The sequence below is a fragment of the Acipenser ruthenus genome, chromosome 4 (genome assembly GCF_902713425.1).
Source record: "Acipenser ruthenus chromosome 4, fAciRut3.2 maternal haplotype, whole genome shotgun sequence".
NCBI classification, from domain to species: domain Eukaryota; kingdom Metazoa; phylum Chordata; class Actinopteri; order Acipenseriformes; family Acipenseridae; genus Acipenser; species Acipenser ruthenus.
Window position 1 is genome coordinate 102,862,103 of NC_081192.1, and position 23,204 is coordinate 102,885,306.

General features: G+C 40.2%; 1 protein-coding gene across 1 annotated transcript; it reads right to left on the reverse strand.

Annotated features, from left to right (window-relative positions):
* Positions 1-111: 111 nt before the first annotated feature.
* On the reverse strand, positions 112-15,033 carry LOC117400345 (GTP-binding protein 4-like). Its single transcript, XM_059023286.1, has 17 exons — positions 14,909-15,033; positions 12,633-12,803; positions 12,445-12,548; positions 11,909-12,045; positions 11,293-11,393; positions 10,090-10,182; positions 8,724-8,915; positions 8,058-8,123; positions 7,077-7,166; positions 6,872-6,982; positions 5,452-5,529; positions 4,026-4,077; positions 3,552-3,652; positions 2,869-3,066; positions 2,241-2,306; positions 1,978-2,121; positions 112-1,523 (listed from the first exon to the last, which is right to left on the reverse strand). Exons 1-17 carry the CDS (start codon positions 14,954-14,956, stop codon positions 1,371-1,373), a joined length of 1,905 nt encoding a protein of 634 aa, XP_058879269.1. The 5' UTR covers positions 14,957-15,033; the 3' UTR covers positions 112-1,370.
* Positions 15,034-23,204: the final 8,171 nt, after the last annotated feature.

The window sequence follows — 23,204 nt, forward strand, 5'->3', positions numbered from 1 at the left end:
CCAGTGCAAACCGTGACAGGAAATCATGGTTTTACACAACTCCAAATCATTAGGAATATTAGTGTGATTGATTTACTGTCCATTTAAAAACGCACAATATAGAAGAGCATGTCATGGAGAAGAGATATTTTTAATAGAGACATGGTTTAACTTCACTTGAAGTTTACATTTCACCATACCCAATGCCTGACCAAAAATGTAGAAGCATACAAATTATACAGTACAATAACTAACAAATACTATACATACATTTAAAGTGTATGTATTTCAAATTGACATGGAACATGTTAAACAACCTGGCATAAGCAAATTCCCCCAAGTATGCAGGAATTACCCCCAAACATCTGTCTACTTAATTTCCTGTCCGGGATAAGCAAGTTTGTTTTCTTTAAGAGTCTTGTACAGCACTATGAATTCACCAAGGATTGAATCAACTGTCCACCCGTGCTTATCCTGGAATTAGCACTCCACATTTACAATCCAGGTGTATCCCTGGCACTGTGAACTGTTCTACAAGAAATACAGCTGCAGCTCTTTCCAGTCAGTTTCTTTCCTCAGAACGTATGATAAATAGATACCTAATCTTGATGAGCACTAATCTTCGACTTGGTAAGCAAGTCCATCATTAGTGGCAATCGGAGTCTGTGATATAAATGTTGAAGGGCATGGATACAATATCCAACTATTTTGGAACATGGCATAAAAAAAGGTAACATGTTACTCGTTAAAAACCAGTTTCTACTCAAGACATTCCAACAAGGCCCTTTTGTAGACGGGTAGGAAGTATTGATGCTGATCATGGACTCCCATTGCATAGCAGTTTGATCCATTCCCGGTTTTACTGTGCATCTAATAAGACACCTGAGCTTGATACCTACAGTATATACTATCAAGTTTGTATTAAAACCTGGAATGGGTGAAACTGCTATGTAATAAGAGACTTATCCAACCCTGATGTTGAAGCACTATTTGACTGGTTAAATACAAAGAGCTTCCTGTATTTAGGAAATAACACCAAATGCAGCATTTTAATGAACACTGCAGACACCTACAGAGCAAATAGTGCACCAAGGGTTTACAAAACCAGTAAAATATTCAGTTCTAATCCGATATGTACATCCATCACACTTCATGCTGGACTTGTGTGCATCCTCAATGTTACTTTTCAAACCCAAACTGGAGCAGCATTGCATTACCGAATTAAACACATCAGGAAGAGGATAACGCAGGCTTACAGCATTCCTGTCCCTCAAACAAATATATAAGGCAGAGTTTGAATCTGTCCATTGAATTATGCATTTTCTCTAGAAGACAATATACCAAGCACGGTGAAGTAAATTCAGTTTGTATCAAAGACTGAAATATCACTTTTATCTTCTGTCGTTGGTGCCTGACTTTCTCTTGCCTGCGAACAGATGTTTGGGTTTGAGATCAAACACGTGTCTGTCAGCCTCTCCTTTCTTGCCCATACGATTCATGTCTCTCTGGGAGTTCTTCATCATCCTCTTAACCTTTTTCAACATCTATAAATGAAATTACATATAAATAAATGATCAGCGATTGAACACCGATCTAGAACTGAATTAACAGATTCATTTGTGGCCACATTTTTGTTAGGTGACAAATGAACATTAACACTTGGGGTATGGGGGGGGTTATCAGGTGAACACCTCTCTAAGAATGAAAGCTCAAGCATTCCACTTAACTGGACTACCAGGCTTTTGTAGTAAGTTATATTTACTGTTCAGTTAACTGAAATATAATAAACGTAGCATAGATCCAGTCTTCATGCACAACACCTCCTAAAACTTCAAATTTTCCTCCATTTAAAACAAAACAACCGATTTCAGATCTGCACTAAATCGTAGTTTATAAAGCAGCCTAAATTGTTTTTTTTAAGGACTCTTCCATTTAACTTTAATACGATCAAAACTTTGTTGACCAGAAAACTTCTCAAAAATAGCCCTCTCAACCTACCTTAGCATCCCGAATCCCGGAGACGTCCCGTGGAGGGCGGGAGGCGCTCTGGCTGCGAGTTCTGGATGTTGGTGGCTCTGAGGCTTCACGTTTGCGCTTCCTGGTGAGACTTCTGGATCTGCCGGCCTGGACAGCATAGTGGGCCTGAACCGGATTTACAAAGAAAATGCACTCAAGGGAAAAGCCAGAAATCAGGCATTTTAAATGTATAAAGAATAAAAGTAAAATAGACAGATGGAACATGTCATCAAAAACACACTTACGTCATCTTTATCACTCATGTCAATACCAAGGCTACTCATCTCTCTTTCAAGAGTCTTTCTTTCAACCTGAGAAAATACAAAAGCATTAGGAAAAAAAAAGCAGATGAGCAAAAGTAGTATGTCTTAATAAATATGGCTTGATCGCACACTGAATGCCAAAACATTTTAAACTACAGGTAGATGGCACTAACACAGCGTCACTTTTTTTGATAAATCTGACCCACAAACTTGATGAAACTACTTTCAATAAGGTTCTGATGCGTGGAGCTACCTGACTGTGTACAAAGTTTCATATTGTCTTGTGAAAATCTACTCTGTGGTAAAACATTTTCAATGGGGTTCTAGACCACCTGACACTTCACTGCTATGGCGGTACAAAATCCAACTACAACATCACACACGCAGCTTTTACAAAATCCCACACAAACATGCAGCTCTTATAAAATCCCACTACAACATCACACATACACGCAGCGCCTACTGAATTTTACTGGGAACTCTACTTGGGCATCGCTCACAGTTAGAAGGAAAAGCTCATCTGTATGATTCCTTGTGTCATACCAGTTGAAAAGTATAATTTTTGTTTGAGAGGACAATCGCTACAAACTGACCCTCCAAACACACTTACCTTCTTTACAGTCCTGGGCATTCTTGGTCCATGTACGTCCTTCTCTTTGGATGCAATGATTTTCAGTTTCTTTCTCTCTCTGATCTGGCTGGCCAGCTGCCGGATCTCCTGCATCTCCTCGTCTTCACTTTCATCATCCGAGTCGTATTCTCCAGCTTTCTCTTTCAACTCCTCTTCCTGCTCCAGATCTTCAAGTTTCTGGAAAAGCAGGTGAGGCACAAGAAGCAAATAAATACAATATAAATAGTGTGTGTCCTCGCGTAAGCCCACATGCCAACTTAAATTAGAGCCATCAGTATGATGACAAAGTTGCTTACCATGACATCAACAGTATGTACAGAATAGTGTAGAATATATATGACCACGTTTCATGACAATGTGAGAAGCCATGATGCAGTTGATGACCACTGCATATATTAACAGTATTACAGAATAGTACAGAGTTAGCAATGAAATGTTTAATCACAACTTGATTAGCAATTCTGCAAAACTGTAAGAGTGACATACAGACGGGTGGATGAACTGACAGACACCCGCTATATCTCCAGAATGTGATACTCTCTAATTTAATCTCCAGTAGGGGATAGGAACTCTGAGCATCTACTGCACTTAACTCAGCAGGCCACCACATTACAAACCGAGCAGATAAATCAAGTAAAACAGTACAAGCAGCGGACACTTACCTTCATGATTTCAGGATCAATATAATCAGCTATATTGTGACCCTCCCATATCTCTGGGATCTTATCATGCTTCTCATTCTCATTCAGCAAGTCCCAGTATTCTAGAAAATAAAGAAGTGGATACATGGGGAAATCCAAAGTTAATTACAATCAAACAGCATGCATTATAAACATGTATATATAGTACTATACAATATCAACTTTGAAAATGTAACAGTAGCATCACAACTGCCTTTTTGTGACAATTTATACCTAGAGATATTTGTTTCACCTGCATGGCACACCCAATTATTGTGTTCTATGAATACAAGCTTCAAGCTATCAGTATGAGGCAACTGTAGCGCGCCATGGCATCCAGTGCATGTGCATGTGGAATGTTAATACGACACACAAGGGAGGAGGGCTCTGAATGGATCCCCATGCTATGGAGCAGTTCACAGGGTTGGAGAGCTTATCACTGAGGACAATACTTACTCTGGAGGTCCAGGGTGTAATCATCACCAAGCTCCACCTCCAGATCTCTCTCCTGATGAAGAAAGCAAATAGATTCAGTGAAGTAAGCATGTCCCTGCACTGGTCAGTTTTCTCCTCACTCAGATCTGGTTTGCAATGTATTGAACTGCTGGAGTTCAGTTCAAGTGGAACTGGGTTTGTTTGAAGGCAACCAAACTTGGTCCATATGGACTGTTCATTTCACACTCAGTTTTTGAAAGCAAACACAGTTCATTTTCTATACCTGTACCAGAAGTGTACCTGTGATGCTGAGTATTCAGGTAATGTTTGAGATGGCAGTATTGCACTGTGTTAAATAAGGTAGGGGGGGCTCAGAATTGACTTTATAGTCTTTCTATTGATCAGGCTTGATTTCATCTCTCCCCTATGCTTTTCTTTATAGTCTTTCTATTGATCAGGCTTGATTTCATCTCTCCCCTATGCTTTTCTTTATAGTCTTTCTATTGATCAGGCTTGATTTCATCTCTCCCCTATGCTTTTCTTTATAGTCTTTCTATTGATCAGGCTTGATTTCATCTCTCCCCTATGCTTTTCTTTATAGTCTTTCTATTGATCAGGCTTGATTTCATCTCTCCCCTATGCTTTTCTTTATAGTCTTTCTATTGATCAGGCTTGATTTCATCTCTCCCCTATGCTTTTCTTTATAGTCTTTCTATTGATCAGGCTTGATTTCATCTCTCCCCTATGCTTTTCTTTATAGTCTTTCTATTGATCAGGCTTGATTTCATCTCTCCCCTATGCTTTTCTTTATAGTCTTTCTATTGATCAGGCTTGATTTCATCTCTCCCCTATGCTTTTCTTTATAGTCTTTCTATTGATCAGGCTTGATTTCATCTCTCCCCTATGCTTTTCTTTATTCTAACGTGTTGTTTTGAACATTAAACTTGCTCTCAAACTTACTGTGTTTATTTTATTTCAACACCTAAACGGTTTGCAAATGTATACCTCCAATATTAGTCTAATAGGGAAACTATTTACATTAAAACATGAATATCTACATAGTCATCCCTGACTACTTGCATTTACTCCTCACAATTTTCACAACACCCTACACCAGCTATTATACATTATTCAGGTCAGTTTATTGGTATTAATTACTGTATCTCATTTCAAAGTAGGATAGTAAGTAAAATAAGAACACAGAGCCGTACAGGGTTCTTTTGGACATTTCACATTAACCTCCAAACAGACCAAACCAACCTGAAGCCACACTATAGCCCTCAATAGAACCACATGCGAAATCTCCTGGGAAACCCACACTGCTGAATCTTGAACAGCCAAAATAGTTTGTCATTTTATTTTGCTTTATACTGGCAATACCGACACTGGAATGATTTAAACGACCACTGTAACCCAAACCATTCTGCATTCCCCCATTACTACCTACCAACTTGCGTTTTGGTGCATCAATTTCCATTGCTTTCCTGCGCGCCAAAGCCCCCTCTGGAATGAAAGGAGGTCGCACCTGCAATGCAATTGAAATAAATGTATTTCACATTTCCATATTCTCAGACAACAATTACTAGTGATTTTAGATGTATGCATCCAATACAAAACACACACTTTTCCCAACACCATAAAAAGAACATTATCCTCCAAAATGCAGTCCATCAAGAAAAAATAAAACAGCCTATAGTTACTCTACAATTATAAAACACAAAAGCAAAACAAGCTGTGAGTGTGTGTGTTAACAGGATGACGCTGTGTGTGTGAGTGTGTTTGTGTGTTAACAGGAAGACACTGAGTGTGCGTTTTAACAGGATGACGCTGTGAGTCTGTGTGTGTGTGTGTAAACAGGATGATGCTGTGAGCGTGTGAGTGTGTGTTAACAGGATGATGCTCTGAGTCTGTGTGTGTTAACAGGATGATGCTGTGAGTCTGTGTGTTAACAGGATGATGCTGTGAGTGTGAGTGTGTGTGTGTGTGTGTGTGTGTGTGTTAACAGGATGATGCTGTGAGTCTGTGTGTGTCTGTTAACAGGATGATGCTGTGAGTCTGTGTGTGTCTGTTAACAGGATGATGCTGTGAGTCTGTGTGTGTCTGTTAACAGGATGATGCTGTGAGTCTGTGTGTGTCTGTTAACAGGATGATGCTGTGAGTCTGTGTGTGTCTGTTAACAGGATGATGCTGTGAGTCTGTGTGTGTTAACAGGATGACGCTGTGAGTGTGTGTGTGTGTTAACAGGATGATGCTGTGAGTGTGTGTGTGTGTTAACAGGATGCTGCTGTGAGTCTGTGTGTGTGTCTGTTAACAGGATGATGCTGTGAGTCTGTGTGTGTGTCTGTTAACAGGATGATGCTGTGAGTGTGTGTGTGTGTGTTAACAGGATGATGCTGTGAGTCTGTGTGTGTGTTAACAGGATGATGCTGTGAGTCTGTGTGTGTGTGTGTGAGTGAGTGCGCGTGTATTAACAGGATGACGCTGTGAGTGTGTGTGTGTGTGTCTGTGTTAACAGGATGATGCTGTGAGTGTGTGCGTGCGTGTGTTAACAGGATGATGCTGCGAGTGTGTGCGTGCGTTAACAGGATGATGCTGTGAGTGTGTGCGTGCGTGTGTTAACAGGATGATGCTGTGAGTGTGTGCGTGCGTGTGTTAACAGGATGATGCTGTGAGTGTGTGCGTGCGTGTGTTAACAGGATGATGCTGTGAGTGTGTGCGTGCGTGTGTTAACAGGATGATGCTGCAAGTGTGTGTGTGTGTGTGTGTGTGTGTGTGTGTGTCTGTGTCAACAGGATGATGCTGTGAGTGTGTGTGTGTGTGGAATGAAGTGGAAAGGTTGGCTATTCTTGGGGAGTCCCGCCTCCTACCTTCTCATCTCTCTTAGAAGGAACAGCTAAATGTAATCTGTTCAGTACATCATGCACCTTCTTTCCTCTCATCTTACTGTCAACCCGGTGAGCCAGCAATTTATCACAAGCCTGAAAAACAAAGCGAGAGAGAATAAGAACCTGAACCGTCTTCATTTCAACTTGAACAAAATCAAGAGCACAATGCATGGGTTGAACAGCTCACCTGTGTTTTCACTTGAATGACTCCCTCCTCTGTCAGGGTGCTAGTTTCTATGACTGGAATTCCCTCCTCCTCAAAACCTGCAAAGATTTTCTGCAACAACAAAAAAAGTCTTAAGTTTTGTTTATTTATACATGTTATCAATTATCTGATATGCACATTACGTTATGGTAGATACAATGCAAACAAAAATTGAGTTTTTGTGAACAAACACAAAGCACCCCCAGCAGTAAAAGGGGTACGGCATACCAGGTTCAATAAACAACAGTAATGTGGAAATGTGAAAAAGATCTGAATCATTGAGGTTATAAACAGCGTGACAGTGAAAAGATTCATTTCTACTGGTCACTGCCTGTAATGGAACCTATTTGAGAGAATCATAGAACACAGCTTGTAACGATGTCTGAAAGCAAGTAGTCTATCAAAAATATGGTTAAAGGTTAGAAGAATGTGGCACTGAAATTGTTCATATTCACTAGACACCACCTGGAATGGAACTTCATCCGGAAAACAAATCACATGACCCCAATGTGGCAGCCATCTTAGGTTACAGGGGACAAAGCGAAGTTGTCATTTGAGTTTGCCAGCAGTTTCCATGAAAATGAACATTTCTACTTTCCAGCCTTAATAGTTTGAGATATTAGCAGCAGTAAGTGCTGCTGGGTGTGCAAGCTCCTACAAGTTCCCCCTACGGGGAAGCTTAAATACTTCTGAAAGTCACATGATTCATAATTATGAATGGTTTATATCTTTCTTGCTGTACTTAATGGTTTTCATTGAATGTGTGACAAGCATTTGAAAATAAATACACCCAGCCTTGAGTAAAACAATCCCAAAACAGTGTGCAGCACTGAGCCTTTGCTGTCCAGTATACTTGATATTGAGAAAATAGGCATTAAATAGTTATGGGGACATACCCAGGACAGTAAAGGGTTCAAAGCTATCTGACGGCTTGGTTAAAAGGGGGAAGAGAAAGACTCTGACCTGGTCTTCTTCAGAGAGATCGTCTATCTTCTTCACATCACATTTATTAGCCACAACAATCAATGGCTGTAATGAAAAATATTAGAAAAAAGTTGAATAAAGTTTTTACCAAACATGTTACCTTTTACCACCACAAACCAGACAGAATGCACAGACACGCCCTAGCCTTTTCCAGAATATTTTGTCCACGGTGTGTATTTCTCACAAGGCCAAGAGCATAAATTATGTATCTTGACTTAACTAATGACATTTAAATACAGATTTATTACATAAAAAAGCAGATTGAGCAGAGTAGTCCATAATGACTTTACATCAGTACTACAGTATTACATCATGATTTTACATCAGTATTACATCATGACTTTACATCAGTACTACAGTATTACATCATGATTTTACATCAGTATTACATCATGACTTTACATCAGTATTACATCATGACTTTACATCAGTACTACAGTATTCCAGATAATGTAAGTTCCAGAGAGAGGGCTGTCCTGGGCACACCACTCTTGTCAATAGGGCACAACTTGACAAACCATACTCTCAGTACAAAGACATTCCTGATCAGTCTCCCGGTCCCTATGCACTTCAGTACGTTAACATTGCTTAGATAGTTCAGTACCATAGCTCAGAGAGTCCTGTAACTTTCCAGAAGAGACTCACCTTATTAGCAAACAAGGGTCTGATGCTGTGGAAGAGCTCCAGCTGCTGCTCCAGAGCGTGCCCGCACTGCTCAGACACATCCATCACGTAGAGGATGGCAGAGCGCAGGTGGGCCAGCGCCGTGATAGCCTGCATCTCAATGGTGTTCCTCTCTTCCAGAGGGTGGTCCAAAATACCAGGAGTATCCACTACCTACAGGGCAAGGAATAGTGCACACACCGCTCATTGTCAAGGTAACGCACAGCAGAATACCAGGAGTATCCACTACCTACAGGGCAAGGAATAGTGCACACACAGCTCATTGTCAAGGTAACGCACAGCAGAACACCAGGAGTACCCACTACCTACAGGGCAACGACAAGGAATAGTGCACAGGCGTCACTGTCAAGGTAACACACAGAATACCAGGAGTATCCACTACCTACAGGGCAAGGAATAGTGCACACACAGCTCATTGTCAAGGTAACACACAGCAGAATACCAGGAGTATCCACTACCTACAGGGCAAGGAATAGTGCACACACAGCTCATTGTCAAGGTAACGCCAGAACACCAGGAGTACCCACTACCTACAGGGCAACGACAAGGAAGAGTGCACAGGCGTCACTGTCAAGGTAACACACAGAATACCAGGAGTATCCACTACCTACAGCACAAAATTGAATAGTGCACAGGTCTCGTTGTCAAGGTAACGCACAGCAGGGTAGGGGTCAATAATCGTTGCAATTGTTCAACTGTTTTAATTTGAAGCCAATTTAATTGATTAACAGGGACTTCAATTTAATTGATTAACAGGGACTTCAATTTAATTGATTAACAGGGCCTTCAATTTAAGTAATTTGCTCCCACTGTGAGATGCTCATTTTAACAGAATACTGCTAACAGCAATTTTGATTAGATTTCTAAAATGAATTGGCATTGGAAAGACAGGAATTTACCACAAGCCTGATGCAAAGATGTTTTATTTTGTCCAGTTTCATTTTAAGCCATTACGTTATGAACCCACGCAATCAGAACGACTCAACTTCGTTAAGTTTGTAAAAGTACCAGCAGTCACACTAAATAGGTACTGCCTCCTCCATGCAAAGGCAGTTTCCCCTACATTGGTAGCAAAAAGGTGTATTGTACATCAGCCGGAGTGTTACATTCTGTTTATTTCAAAAATACTTTAAAAGCTTTCAAGTTTCGATTTGAGAAAAACAAATCCACCGGTACACACAGTACATCCAAACATAGAGAAAAGGTATCAGAACTGTCTATTGGAACAGGACCACGATTTCAGAAACTACAGCACCACAGGTATACCATGACAACTGTTTGGTGGCTTCTATTAGGACTGGTTTCATAACTAGTTAATGGCACTTACCTGCCAGCGAAGGTACTTGTAATCCATGTGTCCCACAAAGAGAGACTTTGTGGTGAAGGCATAGGGCTGCACTTCAACATCAGCTCTGGTCACCTGTTGAGAGAATTAAAGAATCAAAACCACTGTATTCAAAAACATGTGTTCCCACTACATCGCTATAATACAGTGCTGGGACAAATAACCCATTATTTGATTGAACATTGCTCAACATTTATTCAAAGGGGGAAAAAAAAACTAAATGTCTGTGTCCTTCAAAAATTACAAAATTGCTAAAACTTAGAAGTACGTATCACAGCGTGTTTTACTTTGCACCTGCTTACCACCATGCTAGAACTTACAGTTTCTAAAATGGGAAGTGGAAAAAGAGCTCTGTCTGATGTGTGGGATTATTTAACGGCAAGAAATAAAAAGCTCAGATCAGGATGCGCACGCAACCCAAGCTGCCACACAGATGACTACTTGATGTGCTGTTTTGGTCTGCAAAAATGTTTAACTTAAACTAGACGGCATCCTTTGCTTTGGAGTTAATTCAGTGGGGTAAAGCAAGGTCTTCAGAAGCTACTCTTACTCTTGCGATATTCTTTTACTTTAACAGAGTGTTAAATATAATGGTTTTTATTATGATTTACACATGAATGAATATTCAAATTCGTGTCTGAATTTTGAACAAATTTCCAAACGTGAAAATACCACTAATGAATCTGCTACAACTGTACCTATCAGTGAGAAAAAAAAACAAAAAAAAACACACACACAATTTGAATTCATTGATGTTTGGGTAAGGTTAACTTTATAAAAGAAAGCATTTTTTTTTTTATACTGCACCCTCTTATCACAGTCTCTGTGGACTAACTATGCTGGGGTTGCACATTTAATCAAAAATAGCAGGAATAAAGGTCATATTTTCAAAGCGTTTACTCCAGTCTTTAATTAACCCCTATTTTCTGAAAGAGGTACTGACTATTTTACAATACTAGAACCAAACAACCAAGTAATACATTTCATGTTCTCTGAAGCACTCAGGGGGGTTGTTTTTCATTTTGTAATTTTAACATGATTTTATCTCCTTTCAAAAAATTAAAGACTAGAGTAAACACTTTAAAAATATGGCCCAACAAGGCTAGTTTACGGAAAGCAAAAGATTTTAGCAGACATAACATTATACCACCACTTTATATTCTAGACGGATGTTCAGCCACATACCTTGTTTATGAAGCTAGACTTTCCAACATTGGGGTACCCACAAAGCAGAAGAGTTCTGGTGTTGGGATCAATGGTTGGCAAACGGGAAAGATGCTGACGTACTGCAGAAAAACACAACAGGGAATCACATTCCTGTCAATATACAGTAGTGTGCAAATTTAATAGAACACCCCATTGCTTCTGCAGTTTTGATTTGTTGTGCACATGAAATCAAACCACTGGAACTGAAAATTCTGGAAAACTCAAAATAGGCAAATCAACGATTATCTCATTTAATTGATGACTTTAATAGGCCACACATGCAATTTAAAATATTAAAAGAAAAAGAAACACATAACCACAAATGGTAAAAAGCATGAGACTTTTTAAAAGCTGTTTAAGATGCCTAGTAAAAGCGCAAAGTTGTCTAACATTTTCCCAAGTGTCACCGATTACTGACCGAGAACTGAAGTTCTCACACCCTGAGGTTTTCATGCAGGTAGGTATATAAAAGGATATAAATGACAAATCTTGAGGTGTTCTAATAAATTTGCACACTACTGTATGTTCTGTTTATTTTGAACACAACGTGTGCTGTCAAACACAAGTGTCATGTCCCCTCCCAAGCATGGCTTACCTTGCTCCAAGTATTCCAAGCTTTGCTTCTGTCGCTTGACAATGGTGCACATACGCCCCAAAGCTGCACGCTTCAACTGCTTGCAGCGGTAAAGAGAATCTCCGTACTTCATCAGCCGAACATAGTCCTTGGCAACACTAAAATAAAGAGAGCAATTAAAAAAAATCAGATCTGAAAGCAAAATCAGCAGAACGTCAGCATGCTGTACATGTTCCATCTTTTAACACTGCAGACCTGTAACAGATGTAGGAAAGATAATGCAAACCCGCAGATCACTCTGGTAATAAAGGAAAGATAACTCCACTCAAAGTAGCTGTAAACTAATCTGACATACTAATATGTAGATATATAGGCCCACATATATTACAGTATAGGTCACTGGTGATTTGAATGAGTTATCCTGGAGTCTTCTTTCTCTAAAGTTACTTGCTGCTGAAAGAATTAATCATGTCTAAATCAGAAGCAAGAACAGAAAGCTTTAGGAGGTATGTCACCATGTTCTTGAACAACCTGGAAGAGCACTGAGAATCCCTTACTTGTTGATGAGGTTCTTTGCGATGTTGATCTGTCCCAAAGCCAGCTTGTAATGATCTTTGTCATACAGAACATTCATAAGATCTGCGTAGAAAGGATGAATGTCCTGAAATAAAAATACAGAAGTTCTTCAGGCTACATTACTATGATGTCCGTTCCCCCAAGACACTCAAGATGAACAAATACTTACATCCAGTTTTGGAAAATCAGTTAGGATCTGGGTGAGTCTGTCATGGTAGCTCTGCTGCGTGAATTTCACCTTCCTCATATAAAAATGCCTGATTCGGTGGATCTGGTAATGCTTATGAACAACCGTGGGGGTCTTCCTTTGGGTCTTCGATAATGTGATGTCTATGAAGTCCTAAAAACACAAAGACAAATCTTAAAACCACAAGAAAAACAACACCCCCCCCCGTAACCTCGGGGTCACCCTGGACCCCTGCCTCTCTTATTCCCAGCACATCTCCACTCTGGCACGCACTTGCCGATTCTTCCTGAGCAACATACGAAGAATCTGACCCTTCCTTACCACCTGCGCCACCCAGCTCCTGGTCCAGGCCCTGGTACTCTCCCGCCTAGACTACTGTAATTCCCTCCTGGCTGGCCTTCCTGCGTCCGCCACCCGTCCGCTCCAGCTCATCCAGAACTCCGCTGCTTGCCTGGTGTTCTCTCTGCCCTGCTTCTCCCACACAACTCCACTGCACCGCTCATTCCACTGGCTCCCGATCATCGCTCGCATCCAGTTCAAGGCTCTTGTACTCGCCTACAGATGCCTTGACCAGACTGCACCCAGCTACCTCCAAACCCTCATCTCTCCTTACAAACCCACTCGACCTCTCCGCTCCTCCTGCACTAGAAGTCTGGCTCTACCTCCTCTACGCTCCCCTGCCTCCAGAGCCCGCTCCTTCTCCACTCTCACCCCACAGTGGTGGAATGACATTCCTACAGATGTCAGGACTGCCCAGTCCCTGACCACCTTCCGGCGCCTCCTCAAGACTCACCTCTTCAGACAGCACCCGTACAACTCCTCTTTTCCCTCTGGAGTACTGTACTGTAATCTGCCACAAGTGTTATTCAATCTGTAGTATTTTGCATTTAACCGTATCCTGATGTAACTATCATTGACACTGACACTTATCTGCTCAGATATTGAGTTGTATTTTATCTTGCTCTTAATTGTATTAATACTTATACTGTGATTCTTGAAATGTATTTTTTGTTTACGACTGTAAGTCGCCCTGGATAAGGGCGTCTGCTAAGAAATAAATAATAATACTAGGTATGAGAATGTTTTTAGTGGTGTGGTATTGGAAACACAAGAGCACCATGAAGGGGGTATGTAGAGGGTTGGTGTATTTAGACACAGTTCAAGTAAAAAGGTTGGCAGCTACAGGCATTAACTGGGCCTAGGATTCATACTTTGTGTGCTGGACAAGAACCATATGAAGTAGACCATTTCTTTGCTTTACACAGCAGATTTATTTTTACCTTATATTCTTTACCATCAGTGAATCTGATTTGGAACACACACGGAAATATAGAAACACTTGCTTTGAATTTTGAATGAATATCCAAACATCAAAATAGCATGTTCGACCCAGCACTAATAATATAGAATCTCTCTATCTACACAAGCAAGGGTCAGAATAGTTTTGTACAGTACTAGCATTCAGATCTACTCATCTACAGTGAGTGACCCAAAATTATGTTGAGTTTTATACTGCAATGTAATTTCAGATAATGGTCTTTCTTTAGCCTTCTGTCCAGTCTAGTTCATTTGTAAGCATACCTTGTTGACAGTCCAGTTTGGTTACAATATACAAGGAGTATGTCAGCTGTCAATCGTGATGATGTGTCAATCAAACCAAAGCATTTTTCTGTTGTACTTTTAATACAAAAAACCAAAATATTTTTCTGTATGTTTTCCGTCACCACTAAAAAAAAGAATGTGTTTTTGTTTTACTAACAGCATTTCACAAGGTAACACGCAAAACTAAAATCTAAGTTTCTTGTAATCGTGGTAGTTGTAAAATGTCCGCGGTTTATAGTTCTCTGGATCTTGGTTTAAACCAGGGGTGCCCAATCCTGGTCCTGGAGGGCCGATGCCCTCCTGGTTTTTGTTCAAACTGTACACTAAATTGATTAATTGGACCAATTAAGCTTCTAATAAGGGCTTGACTGGTCCAATTAAGTAATTTAGGGCACAGTTGCAACAAAAGCCAGGAGGGCATCGGCCCTCCAGGACCAGGATTGGGCACCCCTGGTTTAAATGGACGAGCACATACTGTAGCACACTCGTACAAACACGTGTCTCCTGCATTGCAATGGCAGCGCAGACACAGAGCACTCGACCAGGTTACACAGCTCTTGCGTTCGTACGAGGCTGTCGACTAGCCGACAGAGTTCAACATTCACATACAAAATAACACACGCCCTGAAATGACTTTTAACGTATAAATAAAATACCTTTGCGGTGGGCACCACCATAATCTTCTTAAAGTTGTAGAGAGCCATCTTGCCACCCTATGCAGCACTCACCAGCCTTGAATGTCGCGAGAGCGTGTACGGAACACTAACCACCGACAAATCTGACTGAACAGGAGGGCATGCGGAAAGGAGAATGAATAACACGATTACTCACTACTGTCCTCTGCTGCGAACATTTGGAACTGCATCGCATTAAGTCTATGCTTGTTCATGTCATTTTTTGTAACAAGCAATCTGCCTGTGCTCGTTGCGCTACAGTATGTGCTTCTCAGGGCTGGGTAACACTTTTGAATTTGTTGTTATAGACGACATTAGACTTTTTGTTTTCTCTAAATGTTATCTACAACACCCCGGGGTCTAGGAAAATTTGCATTTATAGGCATGGTTTCTCTACTAACGTCACAATCACACAAATAATATAGTCAAATTGAAACACAGCAGTCCTTAAAAGAAAATGGTGTTATCTCAAAATATCCACATCTTTTCAACGGAATATGATGGAATTGTTGTTAGAGACAGCTTGCCACCTCCGCCGGTGGTCGTGCAGAGAGTAACCCATGAAGTGCCATTGTCCTCATGGGAGGACAGGCTACTTTGTAAAAATAAGAATTTGAGTATTTTTAACAGGCATCTACCTGTTATTTTAACTTCCTCTTTAATTATATTGTTTGATAACTTACATTCTTTTAACTGCAAAAGTGAAGTATAAATGTAATGTATCAAATTACACAAATACAGCTTGTGTTCTGATTTGTTTTCTAAGTAGGTTCATTTGCCTTAATTAGTCTTATTAACATGACCATCTGCTGTCTATCCAGCAGGACTACAGCATTGTTTTGCATTGGCACACACCTGTCCAGAAGTCCTACTGAACATTTGCAGTTCGACCTTTTGCACTTCGTCTACAACCACAGAGGACAGGTATCTTCAGCTCGACAAAAAGAATTCAAGACTGAAAGGGTTAAGCGACAAACAAAGCCTTCTGTCTGGCTGAATGATTCCTCCCGCCCAACGCCTTTATGAGCCAGACACTTCTTACATTATAAATTGTCTCTGACGTTGACGGGAGGCTGCAAGGTCTTGCTCGGTGTTTATTGATGTGGCTAATGTGCTGTAATTTATTACGAACGCGAGTTTATTTCCTGACCTGGTGCTGAATGTTGCGTCTGGCTGCCATACACACGTTCATCTACAGCTTTCAATAGCTGAATAAAGAAGAGGAATCGCTAATGATAATTTACACTCCTCTGCAAGCTAGGCGAGACAAATTCTGCATTTGGGACCGGGGGGTTTGGTCAAAAAGTGTAATTTCCAAATCAAAGAAAGTTGTTTGCCACCTACATGACCATGCTGTGGTCAGATCACTGCAGACTCTGCCGGTGACACTGAACTAATAGTACCACGGAGGAGGCTTTTTAAGCACTAGCATAAATCCTGTTAATGAGCCATACCGGCGGGTATGGGCTGGCTGTGTCCTGTAGGGATTGGTGCTCGCTGATGTGTGGGCTGGCCAGTCATGCTGTTTACTGCAGTAGGGCTGTGGGAGGAATCAGAGAAAGACAACTGTCACTTTCATTGGCATTTCATGACAGTGCATGTTTATCAAGCCTATTAAAAATGATTTGCAAGGCTGTCGATTTGAAAGGATTCCAGCTGAAATCCCAATTGGAGCATCCCAGTAGACATGCCAATTGGAGAGACTGTACTGGTACTGGTACAATCCCAGTAGACATGCCAATTGGAGAGACTGTACTGGTACTGGTACAATCCCAGAAGTCATGCCAAGTGGAGGCTGTACTGGTACTGGTACAATCCCAGTAGACATGCCAAATGGAGAGACTGTACTGAGGTGTCTTCTGGGTAAAACACTGTGCTCCACCAGTTTCTTTAATCTCATTTATGCAGCAGTCTTTATATTCATGTTTAATAAGTTTGGCCTCTGAATACAGCAGCATTTGAAATTTTCATGATCCTTCAGCAAATATGAAGTTGCAGAAACAATACGTTTTCAAGAAGTTCCCATAAATCAGTAACCTCTGTTGTTGATAGGAAAGTTATTAATGTAACATGAACGCTTGGTCACAGCCGCCCCCTATGCGTTTCTTTTTCGAGATGGAGTGGGTGTGAGCATGACGATACTATAATGCATTGTGAATGACTGCTAATAGACTGTAGAAAAGCCAGCTGGAGTACTGTTGATAATAATAATAATAATAATAATAATAATAATAATAATAATAATAATAATAACTAAATTCCAACATGTAGACAACAGTTAAATGGACTGTATTATTATTATTATTATTATTATTATTATTATTATTATTATTATTATTATTATTATTATTATTATTATTATTATTATTAATAATAATAATAATTTACCCATATTAAAATATACTGCATTAAAGAATCTGAAAAAGGCACAAATAATAGAACAGTGTTGTTATAGTGCTATGTAAACTGTACATTATAAATACATTGTCTTACTTTTTTTTTTTTTAGATGGCATCATTGTAATTGCCCGTTGTTATATTAGAAAATGATAACTGCTTGGAATGATCATCAACACTTTAAATCACTTTTATTAGCATTAGCAACATTTATAGTTACGCAATGACAGCTGACCACAAGAGATAAGCTGCCTCCATGCCTGTCTGACCTGCTACAGACATCCCAGACAATTCCTTCTGCCAAACAGCATGCCCCCAAAAAGCAGCCTGCCCTGGAACATAAGGAGCATCTCTCTGCTGAGCCACTGCAATAAGAAATACGATCTGGAAACTGATACTTCAGTCTGAGGAACACACACTCATTAGATGCAAGAGATGTAGTGAATTGTGAACAGTGATGCTCTGGGGCAATGCAGCAGACACATAAGCTTTTGTTGAGCTGGTATGTGCTGGTATGGCATTACAACCCTTCTGAAGTTCCAATTTAAAAAGGACATTGACCTCTTAAATATGGGAGCCGACACTGAGAAAAAAAAAAAACACCTGCAATTGTGAATGAACACCTCTGGATCTGTATATAGATGTAGAAATAGAAGTAGAGACATGGATAGGTGCCTCCTTAATATATATCATCAGATGCTGATACCACCGTGTAACAAATTTTTTATTTTTTTTGTTCCTGGGTAGTAAGTGTTATTTCCTAATTGCTTATGCCTCAAAAGTATAGAAAATGGCTATTATTCCCCACAAACTTTGCTTTTGTGACCAGGACAGTGATATTTTGAAATGTACCTATTTCCAATGAGAAAACGGGCGAATTTGTGTCTTTTCGTTCACATAAAGTCAGAAAAAAAACAACATATGAATCCAAATTAACATGTATTTATACTAAAGTAATACAAAAATGACTACAAAAGATTTAGAAGTGAGTAGTTTTTCGAGATTTACGATTATACTGTAAATCACTTTCACAAATCAGCCCCCAAATGTAGTCTCCCATCATGTTCTCATTATACTGTCCTTGGTAGCGGAGTTCAAAGTCCAGTATATCCTGGTGGAAGCGCTCGCCGAGTACGCTACCATGTTCTCCTTGAATTTATCAAGATGAGCATCAAGGATATGGACTTTGAGGGACATCCTACAGCCCATTGTGCCGTAGTTCTTCATCAGAGTCTCAACCAGCTCCACATAGTTTTCGGCCTTGTGATTGCCCAGGAAGCCCCGAACCACTGCGACAAAGCTGTTCCAAGCCGTTTTCTCCTTACTAGTGAGCTTCTTGGGGAATTCATTGCACTCCAGGATCTTCTTTATCTGTGGTCCGACGAAGACACCGGCTTTGACCTTTGCCTCAGACAGCTTAGGGAAGAAGTCTTGAAGGTACTTGAAGGCTGCCGACTCCTTATCTAGAGCTCTGACAAATTGTTTCATAAGGCCCAATTTGATGTACAATTTGATTCTGCCGGGGGTCCCAGCCGTACTCATCATACTTTAAGGCGTCCAGCAAGGTCTTGATGCTGTTGTAATCCTCTTTGAGGTGCACCGAGTGAGCCAGGGGAAGAGACGGGTACTTGTTACCATTATGGAGCAGCACGGCTTTGAGGCTCCTGGATGAGCTGTCAATGAAGGACAGTATAACGAGAACATGATGGGAGACTACATTTGGGGGCTGATTCGTGAAAGTGATTTACAGTATAATCGTAAATCTCGAAAAACTACTCACTTCTAAATCTTTTGTAGTCATTTTTGTATTACTTTAGTAGAAATACATGTTAATTTGGATTCATATGTTGTTTTTTTCTGACTTTATGTGAACGAAAAGACACAAATTCGCCCGTTTTCTCATTGGAAATAGGTAAATTTCAAAATATCACTGTCCTGGTCACAAAAGCAAAGTTTGTGGGGAATAATAGCCATTTTCTATACTTTTGAGGCATAAGCAATTAGGAAATAACACTTACTACCCAGGAACAAAAATTGTGTTACATAGTGTACTCAATAGAGGATACACCATGCACATTTATAGGGCTGCAGTTATTGCACGAATCAAGATAGCCGAATAACCCACAAGCGCCGAAGGGGTGTGTATGGCTATCAGCAGGAGTGAAATTACCACAGCACTATGAACGTTCCTGGTGTATTCTTCAATATAACAAGTATAATGTATTGAATAAATGCGAGACACATTCCAAAATGAATCAGGGTCTACCCCTGAAGATGCTATCCCAGGGCATATCTGCAGAACTGCAGCCCTGTATTGAGCACAGGGGTTTTGTAACTGTTGCCTGAAAAGTGAACAGAAGTGTGTGAGCGGTTTGGCTTAGGCAATTATTTTGTTGGCTATATAAGTGCTTGCTCTAAGCACAACATGTATCATCATGCATCACAGTATCATTCCATCCCACCTAAATCAAAAACAAGATGCTTTTCAAACAACGGAAAGATGCAAGTCAAACACTACACCAGTTCTCATTCATCAAACAATATGATGTAAGCGGTTCCAATTATGTTTCAAAAGGTTAATGTTTTATTTTAGGAAAAAAGCCTGTTCTCCCTTTAAGGATTTGTTACACTTGGGCTGTTGACATTTTATAGGATGGTAGCACACCTGGTTGCTTCTGCCTATTTCCCCTTTGAAGCTGCACACATGTATTTTATAAAACCAGTTGTTTGAGCAAGCTGTTTTTTCAATATAGTTATTATACTGTAATAGAATGGAAGGTATGCTTCCAATGCATTCTCTTTGTACTGTGTTAATTATAATAAATACACTATTATACACAGAGCCGTATTTGCAAACCTTTCAAACCTATTTTTACAGGTATACAGATATGTATGCTTTTTATTTATGGAAAATAGTATGATATCTGTTTATCAAAGACTATGCTTTATTGAACCCTTTCTATGTCTTTTGTTGATTTCAGGTCTGTATGTGTGCTTTTTTGCATACATTTTTGATGTTACATGAATATCAGGAAGGGCAGTTTCTTTTTATAGAATAATTTAAAAAAAAAGATTGAATTAACCTTTATTTATTTATTTTATAATATTTGACCTTAACATAGAGGTCTTGAAATGAATAATACTTATTTTTATTTAATAAGTAGCCTTTTACATTCAGTATTTTAAATCACTCCATCTGTTTAGTTCAAAGACCTACAATTTGTCATGCGTGGGTCAAATGTAAAAGGAACTGAATTCAATCTACACTGACTGAAAACACACACCCTCAAATTGCTGACTTTACATCATTCTTTTCTTTTTTAAATTTGGAATCGGCAATTATTTTTCTTATTTTCTTCCCAATTTGCTAAGTCCTAATTGTTTATTTCATCCCGGCTCACCGCTGCCACCCCCACGATGACTTGGGAGGGACAAAGACAGACACAGTTGTCCTCCGAAACGTGTGCTGTCAGCCGTCCACTTCTTTTCACTCTGCAGGCCCGCCATGCAGTCAACCCAAAGCTACAGCGTCAGATGACTACGCAGCTCTTGGCAACTTACAGGCAGGCCCGCAGGCGCCCAGCCAGTCTACAGGGGTCGCTTGTGCGCAGTGAGCTGAGGACAACCTGGCCGAACTAAGCCCTCCCACACCCCCACGCAATTGTGTGCCGCCCCCTGGGAACTCCCCTCCATGGTCGGCAGTGGAATAGCCTGGACTCGAACCGGTGACCTCCAGGCTATAGGGCGCATACTGCACTCCACTCATTTTTTTTAAGTATTTTCACCCCTCCAAATAGAACAAGTTATCATTTCATATTAACCTTTAATCTTTCTTATTTAATATCTTTGAAAATGCTGACTCTGTTCACCAGCAATTGAAACCACAGCAATAACTGAACTATATTATTTCTATGGCAGATTTTTGTAGGAGTTTGGGGTTTTATTTTTTGTTGTGCTGCATTCATAACACCTCTAAAGCTATACCCTATAGAGGAACCTTCTCCTATTCTCCTGCTTGCAGGTATGATATAGTCCTCAGTGTTCCTTGTCCTGTACAGTGCTCTCAAATGTCAGTAAAGCAGGATGGCACAACATGTGTTCCAAGAAAGCATCACCTACCCTCAAAGAAGTGTCCCCTACCTTCTGTGCTAAGTCTATATCCACTTCATTTCCAACTGTGTCCTCTGGTCCTGGTTTCACAGCTGTGCCTAAAATATTGGTTAGAGTTAGCTTTGTCATCTTCTTTCCTCTAGGCTAAACAAATGCAGTTCCTTCTGCCTATTTTCATATCTCATTCCTATAAGCCCTGGGATTGGTCTGGTTGCTCTTTGCTGGACTCTCCCCAGGGTCACAACGTCCTTTTTGGTACTGTGGTGACCAGGACTGCAGTCTCTCGTGTGTGTTGTACAACCTCATCTTAATGGCCTTCGGTTTGCTCTCAACACTTGTGGCTATGTAACCAAGCATGCAGTTTCTCTTTTTGCTTGGTTCCCTGCACTGTTCTTGCTGACAGCAATGAGTCTATTCCATCACCCAGGCTTTTATCCTGGTGGGCCTGTTCTGGTATTTGGATCCTACATTTTTCTGCCCAGTTCTGTATGCAGACTAAATCCGTTTGGATTTCCTGGATGGCTGAAACATGTAGGCCAGGCCCCCACGCTTTGTGTCGTATGCATTATCCCTCAATCCAAGCCATTGATGTAGAAACAACAGGGGCCCAAGCAAGGATCCCTGCGGCATCCCTGCTGAGTAAATTACCCCAACTAGAGGTTTCTCCTCTTACAAGTACTCTCTCCAGTTATGTATCCACTTGCATGTACTTCCTTGTATTCCCACACGTAACCCCAGACTTTGTTTTGAACAGTCCAACATTCGTAAAACTATTCTTGTTATTCATTTTTTGCTGTAGTTTTATCTGCACAATTACCAGACTAGACACATTGCGATTTATCGGACATATTCAGCATTACTGAAGAATCAGGGACACACTGAATTACCAGCTGGATAATTGGAGGACTGTTAGTTCCAGATGCAACTCGACAAGACCTACATGAGCTGATCCTGCTCAATTCTTTTTAAGGCCTAATGTTAAAGTAAAACCCAATCTTCCAGTTATAAATATTTTACAGCGGTTTTGTGGCATATTGTTTTATTAAATGTTTTATAAGGTGGCCAATATTTTATGTTTAATATATACAACAGAATAAACAAATACATATTTAGAAGGTATTTCCATAAACAAGACTGCTGTTTATTTTCTATTTTTTTTAACTCCTAGAATGTTTTGACTTGAAATTTAGCGTGTTTATCTTTTGCATTCATGTTATTTCCCAGCTGCACGAGTTTCATACATTCCACCTCCTGACGTCATCAGGAGGTGGTACATTGATTTATTGAATTTCTCTTTAGTATTGAACGTTTGTATTGCATTGTACCACACATGGCGTCCTCTTAATTAAGGTTTCATTAATGGACACTCCATTCATAAGGCAGTACCAGCTGGCTAGGGTCTATACTCAGTGTTGTTGCTGCTTCTAATTTTGTCTAACGTGAGTGACTCTAGCATTGCTCTCTCATGACATCATCAAACACAATATTGGCAGTAGGTATCGCTCTTCTTGTTACTAAAAACCCCTGTAAATTGTCGCCTACTTTGATTAACTACAGTACATCTGTTTGCCTAAACATGTTAGATTGATGCTTGTCACAACAGGTGCAGCAGGAGAGAGTCGACTTCCATTATGATTTTTAAATCAGCTTTTTTATGTTTCTCTGGTTTTTTTTTTTATTTAAAAAAAGGGGGTACGTCTTCGATTGGCGAATACAATTAAAACCATCGTATTAAATGAAAGAGAGAAAAAAATCCCAGACGCACCGTCACT